At 52.5% G+C, this 19,411-nt stretch overlaps 6 protein-coding genes across 6 annotated transcripts; 3 read left to right on the top strand and 3 right to left on the bottom strand.

Annotated features, from left to right (window-relative positions):
* The first annotated feature begins 148 nt into the window (after positions 1 to 148).
* PSV08DRAFT_360667 (uncharacterized protein) lies at positions 149 to 1,328 on the top strand. Its single transcript, XM_014223948.1, has 3 exons — positions 149 to 325; positions 491 to 569; positions 616 to 1,328. The coding sequence occupies exons 2-3, from the start codon at positions 499 to 501 to the stop codon at positions 1,205 to 1,207; spliced, it is 663 nt and encodes a 220-aa protein (XP_014079423.1). The 5' UTR covers positions 149 to 325; positions 491 to 498; the 3' UTR covers positions 1,208 to 1,328.
* Positions 1,329 to 2,824: 1,496 nt separating this feature from the next.
* On the top strand, positions 2,825 to 6,298 carry PSV08DRAFT_33919 (uncharacterized protein). The gene has a single exon (XM_014223946.2). The coding sequence runs from the start codon at positions 2,998 to 3,000 to the stop codon at positions 6,229 to 6,231; it is 3,234 nt and encodes a 1,077-aa protein (XP_014079421.1). The 5' UTR covers positions 2,825 to 2,997; the 3' UTR covers positions 6,232 to 6,298.
* Positions 6,299 to 6,636: 338 nt separating this feature from the next.
* Positions 6,637 to 8,130, bottom strand: PSV08DRAFT_387375 (uncharacterized protein; the record flags this gene model as incomplete). The annotated part of the gene is made up of 1 exon (XM_014223945.1): positions 6,637 to 8,130. One exon carries the CDS (start codon positions 8,128 to 8,130, stop codon positions 6,637 to 6,639), a length of 1,494 nt encoding a protein of 497 aa, XP_014079420.1.
* Positions 8,131 to 8,766: 636 nt separating this feature from the next.
* PSV08DRAFT_369667 (NADP-dependent oxidoreductase domain-containing protein) lies at positions 8,767 to 9,712 on the bottom strand (the record flags this gene model as incomplete). The annotated part of the gene is made up of 2 exons (XM_014223944.1): positions 8,767 to 9,429; positions 9,476 to 9,712. The coding sequence occupies 2 exons, from the start codon at positions 9,710 to 9,712 to the stop codon at positions 8,767 to 8,769; spliced, it is 900 nt and encodes a 299-aa protein (XP_014079419.1).
* Positions 9,713 to 10,092: 380 nt separating this feature from the next.
* On the top strand, positions 10,093 to 11,259 carry PSV08DRAFT_387373 (riboflavin kinase-domain-containing protein; the record flags this gene model as incomplete). The annotated part of the gene is made up of 2 exons (XM_066093470.1): positions 10,093 to 10,176; positions 10,261 to 11,259. The coding sequence occupies 2 exons, from the start codon at positions 10,093 to 10,095 to the stop codon at positions 10,882 to 10,884; spliced, it is 708 nt and encodes a 235-aa protein (XP_065949433.1). The 3' UTR covers positions 10,885 to 11,259.
* A 108-nt stretch (positions 11,260 to 11,367) lies between these two features.
* PSV08DRAFT_408530 (benomyl methotrexate resistance protein) lies at positions 11,368 to 18,315 on the bottom strand (the record flags this gene model as incomplete). Its single annotated transcript, XM_066093806.1, has 14 exons — positions 11,368 to 11,481; positions 11,544 to 13,351; positions 13,406 to 13,615; positions 14,147 to 14,313; positions 15,576 to 15,633; positions 15,690 to 15,715; positions 15,768 to 15,859; positions 16,229 to 16,254; positions 16,286 to 16,613; positions 16,677 to 16,868; positions 16,931 to 16,967; positions 17,189 to 17,292; positions 17,378 to 17,470; positions 17,878 to 18,315. 14 exons carry the CDS (start codon positions 18,313 to 18,315, stop codon positions 11,449 to 11,451), a joined length of 3,612 nt encoding a protein of 1,203 aa, XP_065949432.1. The 3' UTR covers positions 11,368 to 11,448.
* Between the last annotated feature and the right edge of the window lie 1,096 nt (positions 18,316 to 19,411).

Genomic DNA, 19,411 nt, shown 5'->3' with positions numbered 1-19,411 from the left:
GTCATGACTACATGGTGGTAGAGCATAACAATAAGGCGTCCCCAAAGGGGCGCGAGAGCACGTGCGGCGGAACAACAGCGTTCCGAGTGCTGGTCATAGCTTTGGGCCTCGTAAACTTGGCCATGGACTCCATGGTGCCTACGAAGCCGGTCGCGTACTGATCCTCCTCCCTTCACGGTATCAAGTCGGTCTACGCATCTGCCCGGTCGCTGTTGGACGTTTCTCGCGCTGCAAGTAGCAACCACCCGTCTGTGGCCTACGTACCTAGTTAGTAGCAGGCGCACGAGGACAGTCCGGGAAGGGGGTTGCGCCAACAATCGACCAGGTACGTGGTCTTCTTACTGCGTCACAAGCATTCAGCCCATCGCCCATGATCCCAACCGCGTCGCATTCGATATATTGCCATGTGCTGTCCATAAATCCCTACTCATCCGTTTTCACTTGTTGTTAACAACACCCACTATTAGCCTCCTGACCATGTCCGCAATAGGTTTTCCAATGATCAACATCGCCAAAGTGAGCGACTGGCTCACTCAAAACGCCAGTGAAAGCATATATCCCCGACTCTTGTAAGTTGTGCTTGTTCGCTGCCTCCGACTAGACTGACGTGACGAGTTTAATGTCCCCAAATGGCACGCTATTGGCATACTCCAAGCCCGTGCAAACTAAGGAGCTTCGTGACCAGGCTGCCCTCATTTCCATGGCATGGAAGGATCACTGCGCCGGCCGCCAAAAGCTTTCTGCGCGAAATGGAGCCCCAGACCATTCACTCAAGCCCCCACTGCAGACACTCACCATCGAAACCCAGGACTGCAACATCATAGTGCGTCTGTTGCAACCAGAGTTGCTCCTGGTCCTCATTGGCAGAATTCCCCCAAGCAAAAAGCAGACATTCAAAATCTCGCCCGAAGGCCAGGGAGACCCTAGGTATCCGGATGTCGACGTCTCTCTTTCCCGCCCAGGATCAAGCGCACAGCTGCATGCTCAGGCTGACGGATCGGCCGACAACCTAAGACCCAGCAACGGAGGGCCGACCATGAAGAACAAGGCGCCTTCTCTGTTCAGTAACATGAGCCAGCGCGAGAAAGACATCCGGGGAGGTGCACTCCATGTGCAACGAAAGAAACTAGATGCCTTGGCCGAATACGTCCTCCGAGATTTTGAAGATACCTCTTTCGTTATGCCAGCAGATGCAGACTTGCAGTAGTCCGCAGACTCTTACCTTTGATCAGAAGACACATGCAGCCCCTTGCCCTACCCTTTTTGGCTGCTGACACTGTGGTCTTCAAATGTTTTAATAAATTCGGCCATGCCAAAGGCATGCATTTCAAATACTCAAACAGTCCATCAATGACGGCTAGTCCGTTTCGCGCACTCATGAAGTGCGGTTCCTCGGGCTCGCAAATATCGGTGTGCACTAGGTGAGCGAAGATCACCTATCCAACATAATACGACCGCCCAAACAAAGGGAGAGCTCTTGCACCCATCGGCATGGTATCCTGCATTCTGAAAATTGGCCAAGAGGACATGCGGACCATTATTTTAAGCTATCTCCTTACTTTAATCAACCAATGTCGGACGCTCCTGATCCAGACCAGAGTCAAAGCGGAAAAGAGACATTGGCCATTGCGATTCACATCGCTCATTGATACACTCGCGTCCACGGAGATGTATTGGCCACCAGGTGCGCCAGCTTGTTCAGATGCAATTACATCCAGGGCCCATTTCTTCGTGCACACGCAAAGCGCTAGTTGTAGTCTAAGAAGCATTCAGCTAAGTTTACGATTTTCCCTAAGACCGTCTCCAACTGCGTTTCCCCATACCGCCGAAGGCAGAACCTGTGCACACATCCGTCTTACAACGCAAAGTATCTCGACTACTATTCGCTGTCCGTATTGTGATCGACCATGAGCGCTTCATTGTTCACACAGAGGATTTCCAGTCTTCTTGAGGGGCTCCATACAGCGCTATGCAAGCAGAGGTCGCTGACAGTGACATGAATTCTTTGTACGTCGACAGATTCACAAATCTGTTTGCTTTGAGATTGCGAGGCTTTTGTTCCATGAGACTCCAAAAAGACTGCAATGTTAGGGGATCGGTTCGACAGCCCACGGTGATATGTGATCAGTGTCCAAGTTGCATCTGATGTATCAGTTGCTTGCATTTCTCTCCGTGTCTTTTTCATACTTGTTCACATGTTATTCCACGCTTGAGTGTTCCCGAATAGAGAACACGAGGGATCGGATTTCAAACCCGTTTGAACATTCCGAAAGAGGAAACAAACGCACCCTGAGCTAACTTTTTTTCGCTTGCAGTTGCATCAGTGTGTCTTTTGGATTTACTCAGTTTATTCAATATAGCAATTCACCGTCCGTACGGACACTTATGCTACGATACTGCTCTTGCTGTATAATCACGTGAGGCTGTCTGATGCTGAATCGCACTGCTGGCCTACTGCCAACCTTGATTCAGTTAGTATGCTAGATACCGTTCATAGAAGGTACCAAGAACCCGCTGTTTCTCGATGCACAGGAATCCGCGTATGGAAAAGCACTGATACTACGGCTATTCATGTAACAGGGTCCATTCGTGGGCGCTCATCAGATCTCCGAGCACCGGGATTTCCCCGCCATGGCCCCGCGTCGCCTCTGAAGCACGCAATTCGCGCTAGGGCCAAATTCTCGTCGCGTCAAGGCCACATTACGCCCATTTGCAATCTCTCGCCCGAAAGACGTGCTCAACCAGGTCGCAAGAGCCAATCAGGAGCATTATGGACGATTGCGTCTTTCTTGGTCCTCGATCTGCCGATGTCGCTACTGGACAGCACCACTTTTTGTCTCCTACGAGGCGACTTGTCCACTCCACCGATAAGATCCCCAGGTGACCCCTTAAGGAGGGTCTAGTCTAGCTCTCGCTCTTTTCTTTACTCTTAAAGAAAGACTCTCAGATCTTGTCGCCAAAGGCTGAGACGTCGAGGCGCATACATCGCCTTTCAAGATGCATCTTCAGCAGACGGACTCTGCCGGCCCTGGTGCCGAGCAGAACGCACCCAAAGAGTTCACCAAGAAGTCCTCAAGCCTACCCTTTGGCCAGGATCTCTCGTACCAGTCAATCAGCGGCCCTACCTACCTCACGGCGCAAACCCTCGTCCAGCAGGTTGCATACGCCCTCTCGGATAAGATCTTCGCATACTCTGCCGAGTCGTTTGATTTAGATGTAGCAGTCAAGTACTGGCAAGAACAGGGCGAGAAGAATGCATTTGGATACCAGACTGGAGTTTCCTCGCTGGAGACAAGGACAGGTGCAGGTGCAATCGCTTTGGGCTACATGTTCTCCAAGGACTTTGATCTGAAGAAGCGCCATATTCCACAGTCAATCATTGCCTCTTCCTCGACGTTGACGCACCTACGCTCTTCTCTCGACCAACTCGCCGCCCTCTACTCGGTCGCCAATCCTCTCACTGCTCACATTGCGGCTGTCGATTATTCTGCGAACGCAAGCGCTGGTCTCGTCACCGACTATGTTTCCTCCCTCACACTTGCTGAAGATCTGGGCCTTGGTCTTGTCTGCAGTCCATCTGTCTTCGAATCTCAGCACATGGCTCTCTTCGCGACCCTGCTCTCGAGCGTCATTCCCACCATTCACACATACGATGGCATCAGTGTTGGACGAGAGACGGCGAGACTGGTTGATACGCTCGACCAGGCTAGGCTGTACAACAGTTATGAGGCCGTTCTGAAGGCCGTGTCTGATGTGGACAAGAAACACTCAGATACTGCTGGACGTGTGCTGCGTCTTCTCCAGGCTTTCAACGACGAGCTCGGAGAGGACTACAAGCTTTTTGACTACTACGGCCATGAGGAGCCTGAAAGCGTTCTAGTTGTCTTCGGCACTGTGGAGGCTTCTTTGACTGCCCAGGTTGCGACTGCATTGTCCAAGGAGGGCGAGAAGGTCGGTGTCATCAACGTCCGTGTGTACCGCCCCTTCGTAGAGGAAGCCTTTTTGGAAGCGCTTCCCAAGAGCACTCGCCGCATTGCTGTCCTTGGTCAGGTCAAGGATGAAACAGCCGTGCTTGACCCTGCCGAGTACTCCAGGCTATACGCCGATGTATTGGCCGCTGTTCAGTTCACCCTGGACAGGAATGTAGAGGTAACAGACGTCAAGTACTCTCGCGAGCAAGTCTGGACACCCAGCAACTTCCTCGACGCTTTCCGTCAAATCCACGCCGAGAAGGAGGGCACAGAAGCGCGCTCCTTTATCGACATCTTGAACAATGCCGATGTGAAGCAGTACAGCTTCTGGAACCTGGACGAATCCCTGGCTGCCAACTCACCCGCTGTTATTGGCAAGCTCTTCTCCACTGACTCTTCAAAGAACGTCTTTGTGCGCAACGGACACGACAATCTGGTCCAAGGTGGTGTTACGCGAACCGACATCCGCAACGCCGACTACACTATCGAGGCTCCGTATGCTGTTGAGCAAGCTGATGTTGCCTTTGTTGGCGACGAGGTCATCCTCAAGGCATTTGATGTTTTGAACAGCGTCAAGCCCGATGGCTCCATCATCGTCAAGCTACCAGGCGTGAAGAATGAGGATATTGAGAAGAAGCTTTCTCCCGCTTTCCGCAAGACCCTCGTCAACAAGGATATCGAGCTCTTTGTTCTAGACCCTACGCTTTCTGAAGCTGTCGCCGAGGATGAATCTCTAGAGTCTTTCCTCACTCAACTCGCATTCCTCAAGGTTGCTCGGGAAGATCTTCTAACAGCCGGTCTTTCCAAGCTCGCCGCTATCAACGGTAGCTCAGAACTTTTCGAGAAGCTCGCTGCGCAACTTGAGAGTGCCCTCCGCGAGGTGGAGGTTCCTACTTCCTGGGGCACTGCTGAGGATGCTGAGCCCATCAGTCTTCCTTCAGACATCAATGTTACCAGCTTTGCTCCCTTCGAGCGCAACGAGCCTGAGCCTCCCACGTTACTCAAGGACTGGCAAGTCGCTGCCAAGGGCTTCGCTTTCAAGGAGGCTTATGGTACTTCTAACCAAGTCCGTCCTGATCTTGGTATCAAGACAAGCATCGTCCATGTCAAGGAGCGTCGTCGCCTTACACCCCAGAACTACGATCGTAACATTTTCCACATCGAGTTCGACCTTGGAGACTCTGGCGTCACTTATGCCATCGGCGAGGCTCTCGGTATTCACGCGGAGAACGACGAGGCACAAGTTGACGAGTTCATCAAGTGGTACGGCCTCAACCCCAACGAGATTGTCGAAGTGCCATCTCGTGAGGATCCCAACGTATTGGTCAACCGCACCGTCTACCAGTCTCTTCTGCAGAACATAGATATCTTCGGTCGCCCACCGAAGCGCTTCTACGAGGCACTTGCCGAGTTTGCCAGTGATGAGGCTGAGAAACGGGAACTCCTTCAAATCATCAGCCCAGAGGGTGCCACCGAGTTCAAGCGCCGCGCTGAGGTCGATACCGTCACTTATGCTGATATCCTGCTTGAGTTCCCATCTGCCCACCCCAGCTTTCACGAAATCGTCCGCATTGTCAGTCCCATGAAGCGCCGCGAGTACTCAATCGCTTCCGCACAACACGTGACCCCCAACTCCGTCTCCCTGCTCATTGTCACGGTAAACTGGACCGACCCCAAGGGCCGCGACCGTTTCGGTCAAGCCACCCGCTATCTCAACAGCCTCAAGGTCGGCTCTCCAGTTACTGTCTCTGTAAAGCCTTCCGTTATGAAGCTCCCCACCAAGACGACCGCCCCCATCATCATGGCCGGTCTAGGTACCGGTCTCGCCCCCTTCCGCGCCTTCGTCCAAGAGCGCGCCTACCAAAAGCAACAAGGTCACGAAATCGGCGAAGTCCTACTCTACATGGGCTCGCGCCACCAACGCGAAGAGTACCTCTACGGCGAAGAATGGGAGGCCTACCAAGACGCCGGCATCATCACTCTCATCGGCCGCGCCTTTTCGCGTGATCAGCCCCAGAAAATTTACATCCAAGACCGTATGCGCGAGTCTCTCAAGGACATTCGACGCAGCTATCTCGAGAAGGAAGGTAGCTTTTACCTCTGCGGTCCTACTTGGCCCGTTCCGGATGTCACCGAGGTCCTGCAGGAGGCGCTCGAGGTGGAGCACAAGGTGAAGAATCCGAGCGCGAAGAAACTTGATAGCAGGAAGGAGATTGAGAAGTTGAAGGATGAGGGGAGGTATGTGCTTGAGGTTTATTAGTGTATATAGGGGGATTTTTATCACTATTTCTCTTTTGGATAGATGGAGTCCATGAAAAAAATTGAATCTTTTTTTTTGTCAAGTATGGAGTGTGGCTTTTCTTTGGTCTCCCTTGTTGCTTCACTCGATTTTAAAAATGAGGGTTGATTGTGGAACTTGTTAAGTTTCTATCCCTGTTTTTTTTTTCTGGTGCTCTCTTACATACATGTATGTTGCGGAAAGTGCCCCCCCCCCCTTCCCTCTTCTTACAAATCTCTTTTTTTGCTTCAGTACTGATTATCAAAAGAATCAATACAAAAAGAACTCCAGTATGCTAAACCTTGGCCCTGCATAACTTCCATTCTCCAACCCTACAATGCAAACTAACTAACCTCCCCAAAAAAAAACACGGTCAATGAAGATATATCACTTCTTCCTCTTCAGTTTGTTCGCTTTCGCAGCCGCAGCCCTTAACCGCGCAAGTTTGAGTTCTGCCTTTGCTGCTGCGATTTCCGCCTCGTAGTCCTGTTCTTCCTCTTCCTCCTCAAACTCCTCATACCCATCCCTCTCCGTCCCCTCCGGTACAAACAGCGAGTCATCCTGACTACGCGGTGCATCGTCACCGCGCGTTGTGCTTTTCTGTTTCGTTTTCTGTGTACCAGCCGAAGCATGCTTCGCAGCCTGCGGGGCACTATGCGCAGAAGAAGAAGCGTGTGGCAGCGGCGGAAACATGCCATACCGCGATTTGCACCAGACATGCTGGTACGGGTTGATGGTTTCAGGCGATGAAGAAGAAGACGATATATGTACCTCTTCACACGTCTTACTTTGCTTCTTCCCCTTGCCACTAGTACCACGGCCTTTCTTCTGCTGAACCTCTTCACTCTCCCCCTCTTCTTCTTCTTCTTCTTCTTCTTCTTCCTCGCTACTGTCCGGCCCAGCATCAAACAAATACTCCACATCCTCCTCGTCGTCGTCGCCCTCCCCCCCTTCTTCTTCCTCTTTAACCAAATGCTTGTACCTTACCCCAAACGCATACTGCACCCCCCACCCTTTCCCCAGCATATCCTCGATGATGTCGAAATCCGCGCGGCCCAGCTGCGGCTTCCGGTTCCCCGTGTGCCGGATGCGGTGCCGCACCACGTCGCGCATGGCCTTGTGCAGCCACGTCTTGTCTGAGGTGAGCTTGGCGATGCGTAGCATGGAGGTTAGGGAGGATGGGGTCCAGTTGTGGGGGTTGGACTCGTGTTTGCGAGGCGAGGTGGACTTGCGTTTGCGCTTGGGAGTGGCGGATTTGACGAGCGGGCGGTGGCATTTTGGGATGAAGGATTTGATGAAGTTGGGGCCCCAGTGGTGCTGGATTTGGTGGATGATGGATTCTTTGGCGATTGGGAGGTTTTTCTTGGGGGGTTTGGAGGGGGGTGCGGAGGTGCTGGGTTTCTTCTTGTCTTGAGTAGGCTTTTGGGGGGGAGGGTTTGCGGTGGAGCTGGTTGGTGGGCGGTTGGGTGGAGTGTTGTTGTCGGACGAGTCGTAATAATTGATTTGATCTGTCTTCGAATGCTTCGAGGATGCAGGTTCCTCATTGCTATCGCCGTCGATTGGGCTTGTTTGGGGGCGGTTGGGTGGGATGCAGTCGTCAGAAGATTCGTAATACGAGTCTAGGTCTCCTTTGAACCGCTTCAACGGCGGGTTCTCCTCGTTGCTGTCACTGCCGACTGGACTGCGTTCCTGACTGGGCGCTGGAGAATCTGAATTCATTCGGTCCTCATCGGCGCTCAGAGGTGCAGCAGCGTTCGGTCGGTGATCCGATTTAGCAACACTCTGTGAATCTGACAAGGACTCGTCGCCAGCAAGATAATCAGGACTTGACAGTCGCTCGAGGTACTCTGGTGAGTACGAACGACCAGGGCTGGCGGCCATCTTTTTCTGAACGCGAGATGCACAGGTATATGTTGATCAGAGCTCACTGAGATGTTGTAGGCTCCGATAACTGGTGACGTGTGGGAGATGTGTAGCGAAGAAGTAAAAGATCAGAGTCGCCAGTGTGATGATTCTGGCGCTAGGCCATTTCAGCACCAAAGGTAAGAGACGGGGGTCAGTGACTTTCACTGCGTGGTAATCTCTCAAATGGGTAAGCGTCCAGTGCTTAGCAGGTGATAGAGTGCCCAGCCCCAGATAGAATCAACAGTGAGAGACCAGACACTGGTGGCTTCCTGCAGCGATCTATACCAAGAGACCAGTGACTACCGGGATCTCAGCACCATGTGACAGCCGCCAGGTTATCAGAAGCATTGGGTGGAAGACTTGTTCTTATCCATGCCCAATTGGTGTGTAGGCCGTGCCGCTAGGACGTCAGACAACATCGATCGCGCCTTCAAACTCGTCAGATCACTTTTGTTACACGAGACACGGCACAAGATACGTCTTCTATACCTGGTGAGTCAGTCTATGCAAAATCAAGAGTACGAAATCGATACTGAAACGGGTATCTTTTGGTCATAAGCAACATCACTGCGCAACCAGCACAGACACACTCACATCGACACAAGCTACTAATCACCCCACTATTGCCTTGAAATCCTCAGCAATAGCAGCAAACTCCTGTGGCTTCTCCACAGCCCATCCACGAACCTTCTGAACCCCCTCCAAATCCATCTCCATATGCTCCCTCGACGTACTCCCATTCAACACCACAACACCCTGATCAATCACTAGCGTATAGAGTGCAACCGGTATCTCAACCTGTGCCGCTCGTGCCAGTGCTGCAACAGGTTGTGACTGCAAAAGCGCAGGGTTACCCGTCAGCGTCCAGAAAGACTGATATACGATGTCGTGTTCTTTACAAAAGTTGCGTAAAGGCACATCGTAGCGCGTCTGGGGGTAAAATCGATTCTGCACAGCTGCAGGTTTGACAGTGGCGTTTTGGTAGAGAGCTTGGAGGACAGGAAGGGTTACGTTTGAGATGCCTAGGGAGCGGATACGATGGGGGACGTATGTCTCCAGCAGCTTCCAGGCTTGGATTGTCTGTTCGATGGTTGGTAGGGGTGAGTGTAGAAGCAAACAGTCGACGTAGGAGTCGTCTGGAGATTCAGCTACATGGCGCAGGTTCTTGAGCGATGATGCAACGGAAGTGTGGATTTGAGAGTCCAAGGGTGTGTTGGGGTCATAGGGCATGTTGTTCAGGTCTTGTCCGGCAGGGGTAGTATATTTTGTTTGCAACTACGCGGCATCAGTATAGGATGAGTGGGAATCTCGATATACGTACGTAGAGCTCTTCTCGCTTCAACAGACCTTTGGTAAATGCTTCGCGAAGTGCTTCTCCGACCAAGGCCTCTTGATAATGACGTGGTTGTGCAGCAGTGTCGACACGCCGGAACCCAACAGTTAACGCTTCTTTTACCAGCCGCTTTGTTTGATCTTTCTTCCAGGCAGTGCCATATATAAATGCTGGTTTATCATCATATAGGCGGGAGATACGGTTGGTTGCCGATACAGAAGTCATTGTACGAAATGGAGCGTATGATTTCAAACGAGATGCAAATGGTAGGACAGCGAGACGAGGAGAAGTTGCAATCATCCTGTTAGAATGCCATACCGAACAGAATGCTTTTGGCGGAAGCATGGCCGCATTTGGTTGGGGTAGCAGCGATGCCGCGGTACCTTGCATTGACTAAGCAGCAACAATGACGCTTACCATTTCACATGTGCCCCACCATGCATTCCGATCGGACCCTTTGCCATCCCGACCAGAAAGTACTGGAAGCTAAAGCAAGCCACCACCACCTATTCTCAGAACAAACAACCTTTTCCTATATACAAACACCTACAACGCACTTGCCTATTATTCAAAAAAAATATAACCCCCCTCCTCAGACATTCACAATGGGACGTCCCGACGGTCCCCGCGACCCCATCGCCGGCCCCGACGCACCCCAACCACCCTTCCCCCTCAAGCTACGCGGCCCGGTAATCAAAGGCTTCGGACGCGGCAGTAAAGAAGTAACCCACCTCTCTCACCACGCCTAATTCGACACTAACACTCAACTCCAGCTCGGCATCCCCACGGCCAACATCCCCCTCTCAGGCCTCTCAATCGGCGGCAACGAGGACCTCGACTCAGGCATCTACTACGGCTGGTGCACCCTCGATCCCTCGACCATCCCTCCTCCCTCTTCTTCTTCGCCCTCGTCGTCCACCTCCAACACAACACGCTCGGACACCACTTCGACAGACCCACCCCCCTCAACATCCTCCAACCACGCCGTCCTCGACCTAAACTACCCCACCGACCCCGCCCCTTCCCCCCAAACAATCTACCCCACCGTCCTCTCCGTCGGATACAACCCCTACTACAAAAACTCGAAGCGCAGCATCGAAATCCACATCCTGCACAATTTCGAGCGCGACTTTTATGGCGCCACGCTGAGCTTGGTTATTCTTGGGTTTATACGGCCAGAGTATGATTATGTGAGCTTGGAGGCGCTGGTGGAGGATATCAGGGAGGATATTAGGGTGGCGAAGAGGAGTTTGGAGCGCGAAAAATATTTGGAGTGGAAGGGGGATGAGTGGTTGAAGGGGAAAGGCGAGGGGGGTGAGGTGATGGGGAATGGGGATGAGAGGGTGGAGCAGGCGGGGCAGAAAGATGAGGTTGTGAAGAGTGAGATGATGAATTGATGAGGTGGTATCTAATTGAGTATTTTGTCTTTGTTTTGGTGCTTGGAGGAAGTATAAGAGCAAGGACATGTTGTTGTTTTTTTTTCTCTCCATATATCTTGGACTAACTTGCACGGCGATATCCCCCTCTTCTCGAGAGAGAGTTATTGAGTCTAACACGAATTCGATCATGAATAATCCATGCATCCACGGTTTGCTGGGTAAGCAAAAAAAAGCATCTTAACAGATAGAAGAAACATTGTGCCTCCGAGGCGACAATGGTTCAAGACTCTCGCAGCAGATGATTGCTGGTTTTTAGAAGAAGAAATGCTCAAAAGACGCCCGTTCCAGTAAGGTTACTAGGAACTATTAGACTAAAATTGTCTTTTTCGAAGAGCGGCCCTCGAACAAAGACCATCATGTACCCCTCTCCCCCTTGTATGTGTGCAGGTTGTGAATGCAAAAAAAAGAAGAAGAAAAGACAAGAACATGAAGACACGTTTGTTACAGCCGCCTTGACCGTCAACACGAGATAGGAAGACGAAGAAGAAGGATAAAAAAAATCATCAAACCATTTGTCACGGCTCATTGCAGGCCTTTATCTAGTACAGGCATAACCTACAATTCAACATTAGCATCTCATCATTCATCATTGCCCTGGAAGGAGAGAGAAAACCTACACTCATACAAACAAGCACAGGCATATCAAAAATATCGCGCTTGATATGCCACCAAATCATGCAATCCACCATGCCATTCTTGGCTCCAAGTCGCTGCATGGCGCTCTCGCCTTGATGTACGGCACCGCCTTCGGTTTTAACTAGCGGGTCATGCTTTGCGTCACCACCTGCATTCGCGCTCTTCATTTCCTGCAGGCGGTCTATGTCTGCCTTGGTCTGGTAGCGCAGCATGTTGACGCGCTGCGAGGCATAGCCACGAGGGTCCTGGTAGCAGAGCTCGGAAAAGTGCTGCAGAAACTCGAGGGCCGATCGTGCATCCATGAGTTCGATGATGTTGACGCTGGGTGTCGCGGTCTCGCTGTCTTGGGCTGCCAGATTAGGTGTGGTATTTTGGGTCGATGGGTCACTTTCGTTTGAGTCGCGGTTGATGCCAGTGTTGAGATTGAGGTTCGGTTCTTGACCAAGGAGGACTTCACGCTTCCAACCAGTGAGTATGGTAAATTCCTTGTTGATGCCAACAATCTCGCCCGAGCGACGGCAGATCAAGAACGGTGTACCGACTTCTGCAAAGTGTTCTTGGAGTGTCATGAGATGGCGCTGGAGACCCATTTCTTGGTGAATCAAATCGTCTCTGTTGAGCTCTTCACGAACCTGCAGAAGCACCGGCCGATAATTCTGCAAGTATTGCTGGGCTTTGGCAACCCATTGCCGAGAGTACTTCTTGTCAATCAACTGATAGAGCCTATGATAACCCTTGACATAGTCATAGGGTTTGGTGATGCCTTGGTAAATGCTCTTGGTATCTCGCTGGCGTTTACGGATGCCGTTGGCATGTAATGAATGTAGTGCGGAATTCGGATGCTTGTTTTCTTGTTGCGGTCGGCTTACCAAAGGCGAACGTTGTGCATGCGGCCGATGAGGATTAGCAAAGAAGGCTGCAGCGGCCAGTGGATTGTCGCCTTCAAAGGTAGATGCATCCGTAGACGCCGGGCTTGCTGATGAGTGAGTGCCTGGACCTTGTCCAATGGCGAATGCATGAGGTCCATTGAGGCTGTCGCTTCGATGACTATGGTCATGATTCGAACCAATGGAAGCATTTGTCTGAGCGTGCATGCTGCCCTGTCGCGAATGCGATTCCTGCCATTCGCCCGATGGTAGGCCATTCGGGCCGAATGCCATTACACTAGAATTATTTCGATCTCCGTAACCGGAGGACAACGGTTGGTTGTACATGTTGACAGGACCGTTGATGGCGTTCATCATGCCATTGTCATGCGGGGTTTCTATTGCGCCTGACGACATGTGTCCGAGCATGCCAAACTCCAGCGCACCATAGTGGTTTCCAAAGTTGAGGCTCGAAATGTCAAAGTTGAAGAGGGCTGGATCGCTTGGATCGAACAAGGGTCCAAACTGCTGCAGCTGATCTGGTTGGGGCTGAGGTATTGTGCTCGGGTCACTCTGTGCCGTGGTCTGGTTAAAAGAGGGAGATATTGGCGACTGCTGGTTGCTGAAGCCTCGTGCGTCTTGTGTGACGGGTAGTTGAGGTGGTATTGAATTGGGTGGATAGAAAGCGCCTTGTTGACCCTGCGGGTACATGTTGGCTGGCGGCGAGACGGCGACCGTCTGGGTGTCCTGGGTAGGAGTTGGAGTCGGGCGATTTCCATTCATGTATGGGTAATGGCCGCCTACTCCAGGCATGAGAGCACCATCTGGTGCATCATGGAGATACTTTGCCTTTTTGCGGACACCGTCCATGCAGTGGTCTTGGAGGCCTCGCTTGATGCAGCGATTGCAGGGTCTCTCGTCGCCTGTTGATGTTGTTAGCAAGATTGTGCTGGCAGGCCAGGTGAGTTAGTACTTGCCGCACGTGAGATGTGCTCGTTGACAGGCAAAGCACGCCCTCCGGGCCTTCTTGCGCCGGGGTCTCAGCGGGTCTTTGGCATTGGACTTGTTGTTTGCCGACTTCTGGGCAGGCGAGGTGCCGGCAGACTGGTGGTCGGCATTCTGTTCAGCAGCCATGTCGTCGTCCAAATCGCTCCGGTACTCGGGCGAGGGAGAAGCATCTTGGGCGTCTGAGGCAGTCATAATATCTCGGGCCTCTGCTCAGCACAGCAGACGGTGGTGGGGGGCCAAGGACAGAGTGCTGTCGTGGACTGCGTGCAGCCGTGGGTTGGTCTTCTTGGGATGTTCCCGGCAAAACGGGTCAGCCAATGTTTCTGGGGGCGCACGGGACGAGGCGTTCCAGCTGCGTGTTTGAGAGAGCGATCACGCGTGGGCTGGACAGGGTGGATGGGGGCTGTTGTGACACTGTAGGGGCTCCAATGACGAGCAAATGCAGGGGACGCCAATGGGCAGAGGCAATGGTCAATCCGGGGGACAGGTATGGAACAGTGCGGGCGTGGTACGAAGCCGGGATGGACGTAATCGAGGGAGCATTCCAGTCGGACACAGAATCATGTTTGATAGCAAGATGCTACCGAGACGCGCTGCCCATGCTGCTGGGACGAGTCGAGTGCGGTTCTACGAGATGCGCCGGGGGGTAAGAGCAAGAGGCGAGGGCAGCCAGGTGGCAGTGGCGCTGAGGCGTCCTCGCTTCGAGTGACGAGCAGGGAAGGCGCGACGCGGTAGAGCGACGTTGTGGTACGGGGCGAGGGAAGTGACGGTCGGCGCAGGAGGCAGGAGCGAACGAGCACGCGGGCAAGCGAGAGCGATGGTCGGGCCCAGCTTACGGGCGGAGCTGGCTGGCTGGCTGTGTGTTTGGGAGCAGCGGCTGGTGTTTTTTTTGCTCTTGCCGGTGGCAGGACAATTGTGTGGATGGGAGGAGGACGAGAGGAGGGAAGGGGAGGCGTGTAGGCCGCGGGGAGGGCGCGGTGTGGTGGGCGGGGGGTGTCGTGTGCGGTGGTATGTTGGAGTTGTCTCTCGTGGAAGTGCTGGAGATGCGCGCAAATGCGCTTCCCCGCAATTGGCTGTCGAGGTTTGCTGGAAGGCGCAAGAGCCCACGCACACGCACGCACGCACGCACATAAAGACTCGCACCTGCCTCGGTCCCTGTCGGCCGGTAAGCCGCGTGCTTGGCCTCGCACTAGCCGGCCCAGCAACATGCCTCGCAGACGTCACGGGTAGATGGAGCCCGCCCTCGCATTGCCGGCCATCGACTACCACTCGACTACCGCCTGCTGCTAATGCACATGCATGCTTCTGCCATCCTGCTCTGCAAACGACTCTCTCTGCCTCCGCCCTGCCATCAACTCCACATATCCGTACATCCGTAGCCTCACTTTCCCTCGCTGTTGTCGGCGGGAAAATCTTGCCCCGTCTGTCCACCCAGTCCCCCCGTCCACTGCCCACAGCAACAGGTCATGCCACACAGCCCCCCCCCCCCCCCCATGCCCAATAAGCGGCCAGCCGCCCGGTTCCCAACTCTCGCCCGCTCGGCTACAAGGCGTGCATGCGGTGGGGGGGCCCATGGCCTTTTGCGAGGTCTTGGCACCAGCCATTACTCGCTCCACCCTGGTACGACTAATGACCATCATCAACATACTGCTCATCATCATCACCATCACCATCATCACCACAACCACTATCGCCGTCTCACTTGCTGCTTATCATCCACACGACCCCCGGTGGCGCTTCTATCCGCAGCCACGGCCCATCTCTTGTGCCGCTCCCGTCGCCTCTGTCCCTCGAGCTGGCGTGGCCGCCCTCGTGGCGCTCCATGTTCCGTCGTACAAAGGCCCAGCCAGAGTGCTACATGTCGTCTCACGCATGGGCGCAGTATCCCTGACTCAATCAAAACAAAATATCATGGCCTGCAAATGCTGTGTCACTCGTCTCTATTCTTGGTCTTGATCTCCCACTCATTGCTGCCACATGCCTTCGCATAAACACCCATACCCACCCACCTACTGCTATCCTGACGCATACCGACTGCCCTCGCGAAGACGCTTGCCGTATCGAAAAAACAAGATAGGAAACCTGCGTCATATACATTAGTGCTTCCCATGACCATTGCCCCGGGTACTGCTTCCTTACGGTGCCATTGCTAGAGCCAGGAACGCGAGCACAGTCGTTGCCCACTGGTAACCGAGATCTTGACCACATTAGTGACCGCTCTTTTGCAAATGGTGCTCCCTCTTGTCCACTTACTGTTGTACATCTGAACACCAAATAGCCTATGCCATGAGTTAGTCATCTGATCTGCCCACAACGGCTGGCCTGGCTTACGGGAAGGCTGCAGCAAAGTACGACCGCGCAAAGCTGTTGGCAGCAAGAGCAGATGCAGCATATACAGGGTACTGTTCGCCGACGTCAACACTCTGTACCCACCACTCAGGCCCCGATGTCGGTGCCTGCCTAGACAACTCACTGCTTCCACCAAAAACGTAAACACGCCGGAGTAAACCCAAATAACCCTACGTCACACCATCTCATTAGCAAATCTCCTTTGTTTTCTTCCTCGCGACATGGACATGGGTACCACTCGGACACAGGTCAAGGAAAAAGGAACAAACATACCCAAGACCGAATATTCCCGAAAAGATTATTGGAACTGCAGTGTCATGGTCAATCAGTATTGCATCTCAAAAGCACATGCCGATTTGCTGCCGTACCTATCCAGTGAACCTACGGAGATCAGCACATTAGCCCTGGCCGCTTTCGCATCTGCAGCAAAATTACGGACTTACCGATGAGTACGTCGTCCACCCAAACCCTGCATACGCACGGTTAGAAACCTAGTCAACAATGCCCAACGGTCACGGGAAGCCTACCAAACAGTGCAATGGGAACCACCCAGGCGCCTACAATCGTCGACGCGAGCCGAAACTCCGGTTCGGAGCCGCCGGGTTGCCCTCCTTGCTCCTCGCGCTGTCGTACAAGCCTACCATATACCCTCCTCCAGATGGGGTCAGACGAAACACCCGCCACCATGCCCACTAGCAAGCCCAAAAACGCAATCCCAGTCTGTGAGAGGCTGAAGCCGTGGTTGTTTCCAAATACGAGCGGAAAGGCGCCAAAAAACAGGTACAGGATACCCAGCAGAATGGCCGACAGGATACACAGGTTCAGGCACTGTCGAGTCCACAAAGTCAGTTCCACCAATCGCCCGCCTGTAAAATGACCAAGAACACGTACCATGGGCTCAAAAAACAAAAGTTGAAACGGCCTGATGCACGACCACATGACTGTTTTGGCAATGGATCTGTCCATCTTCTCAATCGGCGCTATCCATTCCTGATTGCCAGTCTCCTTACGTAGCCGTATGGCCTTGCGGCGGAGAAGAACGGGATGATACGTCTCAGGTACGAATAGAACAATGAGGCAAAGCTAACAAGGACCGGCATTAGCCTGTCTCTGTGCATACGAGTGTGGCAATAGGCAAATCTTACCTGGACTCCCGACCAAATGATGAGTAAGTAGAAACACCTGTTTTCCCTTTAGTCAACACACCGCTCCTTGCTACGTGGCAAGTCCCAATACAAAACAAAAGGTACGTCGTCATGAATACGAAGGCCAAGTTGCTAGGAACAGCATCATATCGGCAGTACAACCCAACCTCCAATGCCCATGTGCAAGGTAGGCACTGTGTCACAAGAGTGGGGAGGGGGGAAAAGGCTTTTGTGGGCCCAAATCAATAAGCAACTTACCATCTCCAAGTAGTATTCTCAACAATGAAGCCCCCAACCAGAGGTCCTATTTCCGGACCCACAAATGGACTTGCAGTGTATAGCATCATCGGTGCCGATAATTCCTGTGTACCGCTCACGCGCGTCAGAAAACAAAGCCAGAAATGGATCCGATTTGAGTGAAGGGTGCAAAAAATGGGACAAACTAACGTGCTTCGCAAACATGTCGCCCACCGTTCCCCCGGCCACACTGAGAAATGCTGAGCCGGCAAGTCCATCCAGGAACCGGGCTACGAGCATCGTCTGGATATTTTGAGCTACCGCACACGGAATCATCCAGATGAGGAAGAAGGAGAAGGAGCAGATATAAATGGGCCTTCTCCCGAAAAACTGTTGTCTTCGCATTAGTCACCATCCCCAACGAAGTCACTCTTGCACATTGAGGCACAAACGCACCTCAGAAAGGGGACTCAAAATCATAGGCCCGGTACCCAGTCCCGCAACAAACAAGGACAGCCCAAGCGTGGATACCAAGCGCGAAGCCCCAAAATCCGGTTTCAGCTGCCTGTACGTCGAAGTGTATAGCGATGAAGTACATGTTCTGTCCAAAAAAATCGTCAGCGCTTCATCCACAAATCCCCTCGTATGTATGCCTCTCATGTATCCAAAGAGGCATATCGTTTTTGGATTCAAAGGGAACAAGCTTACACACAAAGCGAACTCGTAGAGCATATAACCACAATTGCCCAGCGCCGCAATTTCCCCATACTACGCGGATTCTCTGGATCAGCATCGCCGTCCCAGGACACTAGATACGGCTGTTCGGCCACAGCACCAGTTTTTGCTCCCGCTGTCGTCGTCTTTGTCGGAGGTCCTGGCGCACTTGTTGCTTCCGGGTCGAAACATGTGTAGCCGTCGCCGCCGGCTCGCGAGTGATGCGATTGAATCGTTTTTAGGCTGCGGCCATCATGCGACCGTCTGCTCTGCGTGCGGGCTCTCTCCGCTATTTCCTGGTCTTCTTTCTCTACTCCCTCCACACTTTCATTTGCATCGCCTGCGTATCCATCTCTCTTTTCAAACGAGCTCGAGCTGCGGTCTTCATGGCCTTGGTGTGCGGAATTGACGGTTGGATGCCTGGCTAAATCCATCTTTTTTTTTCTCAATCCTACAGTCTTCCGTCTCAATCGTGTCACTCTTCTTTCCTCTTTTTTCTTTCGCGCGCCCCAAAAAGGGCTATTATTTGAGTAACAGCACTATAATCGCCACCCGTTGAATTTTTTTCCTCCCTTCGACGATGGGATGGAAAACGACGTATGTTGTCGGGTTCCTCGGATATAACTCGCTTCAAGCAGTTTGCCGTCGATATACCTCAAAAAGGTCGCAAACAAGATAAGATAGAAAAGAAGGAAGAGAAGAAACAGCAGAAGTAGAGAAAAACACCCACCATCCCCAACTCATCCTAACCTCAAACCCGCCCCCCTTCGTCCCGCGCGCCCGATTTGCGCGACCCACACACACACACACAACAGTCTCGACTTGCGCACCGCCGAGAAATGACGTTCTCCACCCTACCCCACCCGTCCTAGCTAGCCAACCCACTTTTCGACCTTTCCTATTCTCCCTTCGCTCTAGCCTCGCGCCAAAAACGGCCGGGCTGCATCATCCGATCGTGTGGAAAAAGTGCGATATCTCCGTCTCTATCTTCGTCGCCTTCACTACTCCCTGTCTATCCATGCCATCCCCTCCTTCCCATAATATATTCGCATTTGCATCATACGTACATCTCGGGTATTACTTAGACAGCGAAACAGCTAGACCCGTCATTTCTTCGTTTGTCGCGGTTGTAACAAAAAGGGATACTTGGCAAAGAATCGAGGTCTGGTCTGGTCCTGAAATCGGCATGCAAAGTCACACTACTACTAACCCTTTTCCGTCACCGTCCTTGACCTAACCGCCTATACCCCAACGTATTTTTTTGCAAACGTGCATATCCGCTCTGCTTGGCAATCCCGGAAATCCCTACTTCCCAAGTAATATCCTCGGAAAAACACTCTTCCCCCCTCTTCCACCGTTACTTCATGCTACACCAGTAAAAAAAAAGAGCACCTCGTTAGACAAGAAACGAGAGAGACAGAGAGACTAAGAAGGGACAAGAAAACAAGCCTTGCGAATAACGACTAAAACTGTTTGCTCATACATCTATGCAAATAACCTTTAGAAAAATTTCCCGTAAATCCTTTGTAA

This window comes from Bipolaris maydis (assembly GCF_028858645.1).
Source record: "Bipolaris maydis strain C4 unplaced genomic scaffold PSV08scaffold_4, whole genome shotgun sequence".
Classification (NCBI taxonomy): Eukaryota; Fungi; Ascomycota; class Dothideomycetes; order Pleosporales; family Pleosporaceae; genus Bipolaris; species Bipolaris maydis.
The sequence above is the reverse complement of the archived record's forward strand: the minus strand, read 5'-3'. Positions and strand labels throughout refer to the sequence as shown.

Excerpts from the sequence above, each read along its gene's own strand:
- PSV08DRAFT_360667 (XM_014223948.1), top strand. The coding sequence starts at position 499 with ATGATCAACATCGCCAAAGTGAGCGACTGGCTCACTCAAAACGCCAGT. Across the intron at positions 570-615 it reads AGCATATATCCCCGACTCTT|TTTAATGTCCCCAAATGGCA; the intron begins GTAAGTTGTGCT and ends TGACGTGACGAG.
- PSV08DRAFT_33919 (XM_014223946.2), top strand. The coding sequence starts at position 2,998 with ATGCATCTTCAGCAGACGGACTCTGCCGGCCCTGGTGCCGAGCAGAAC.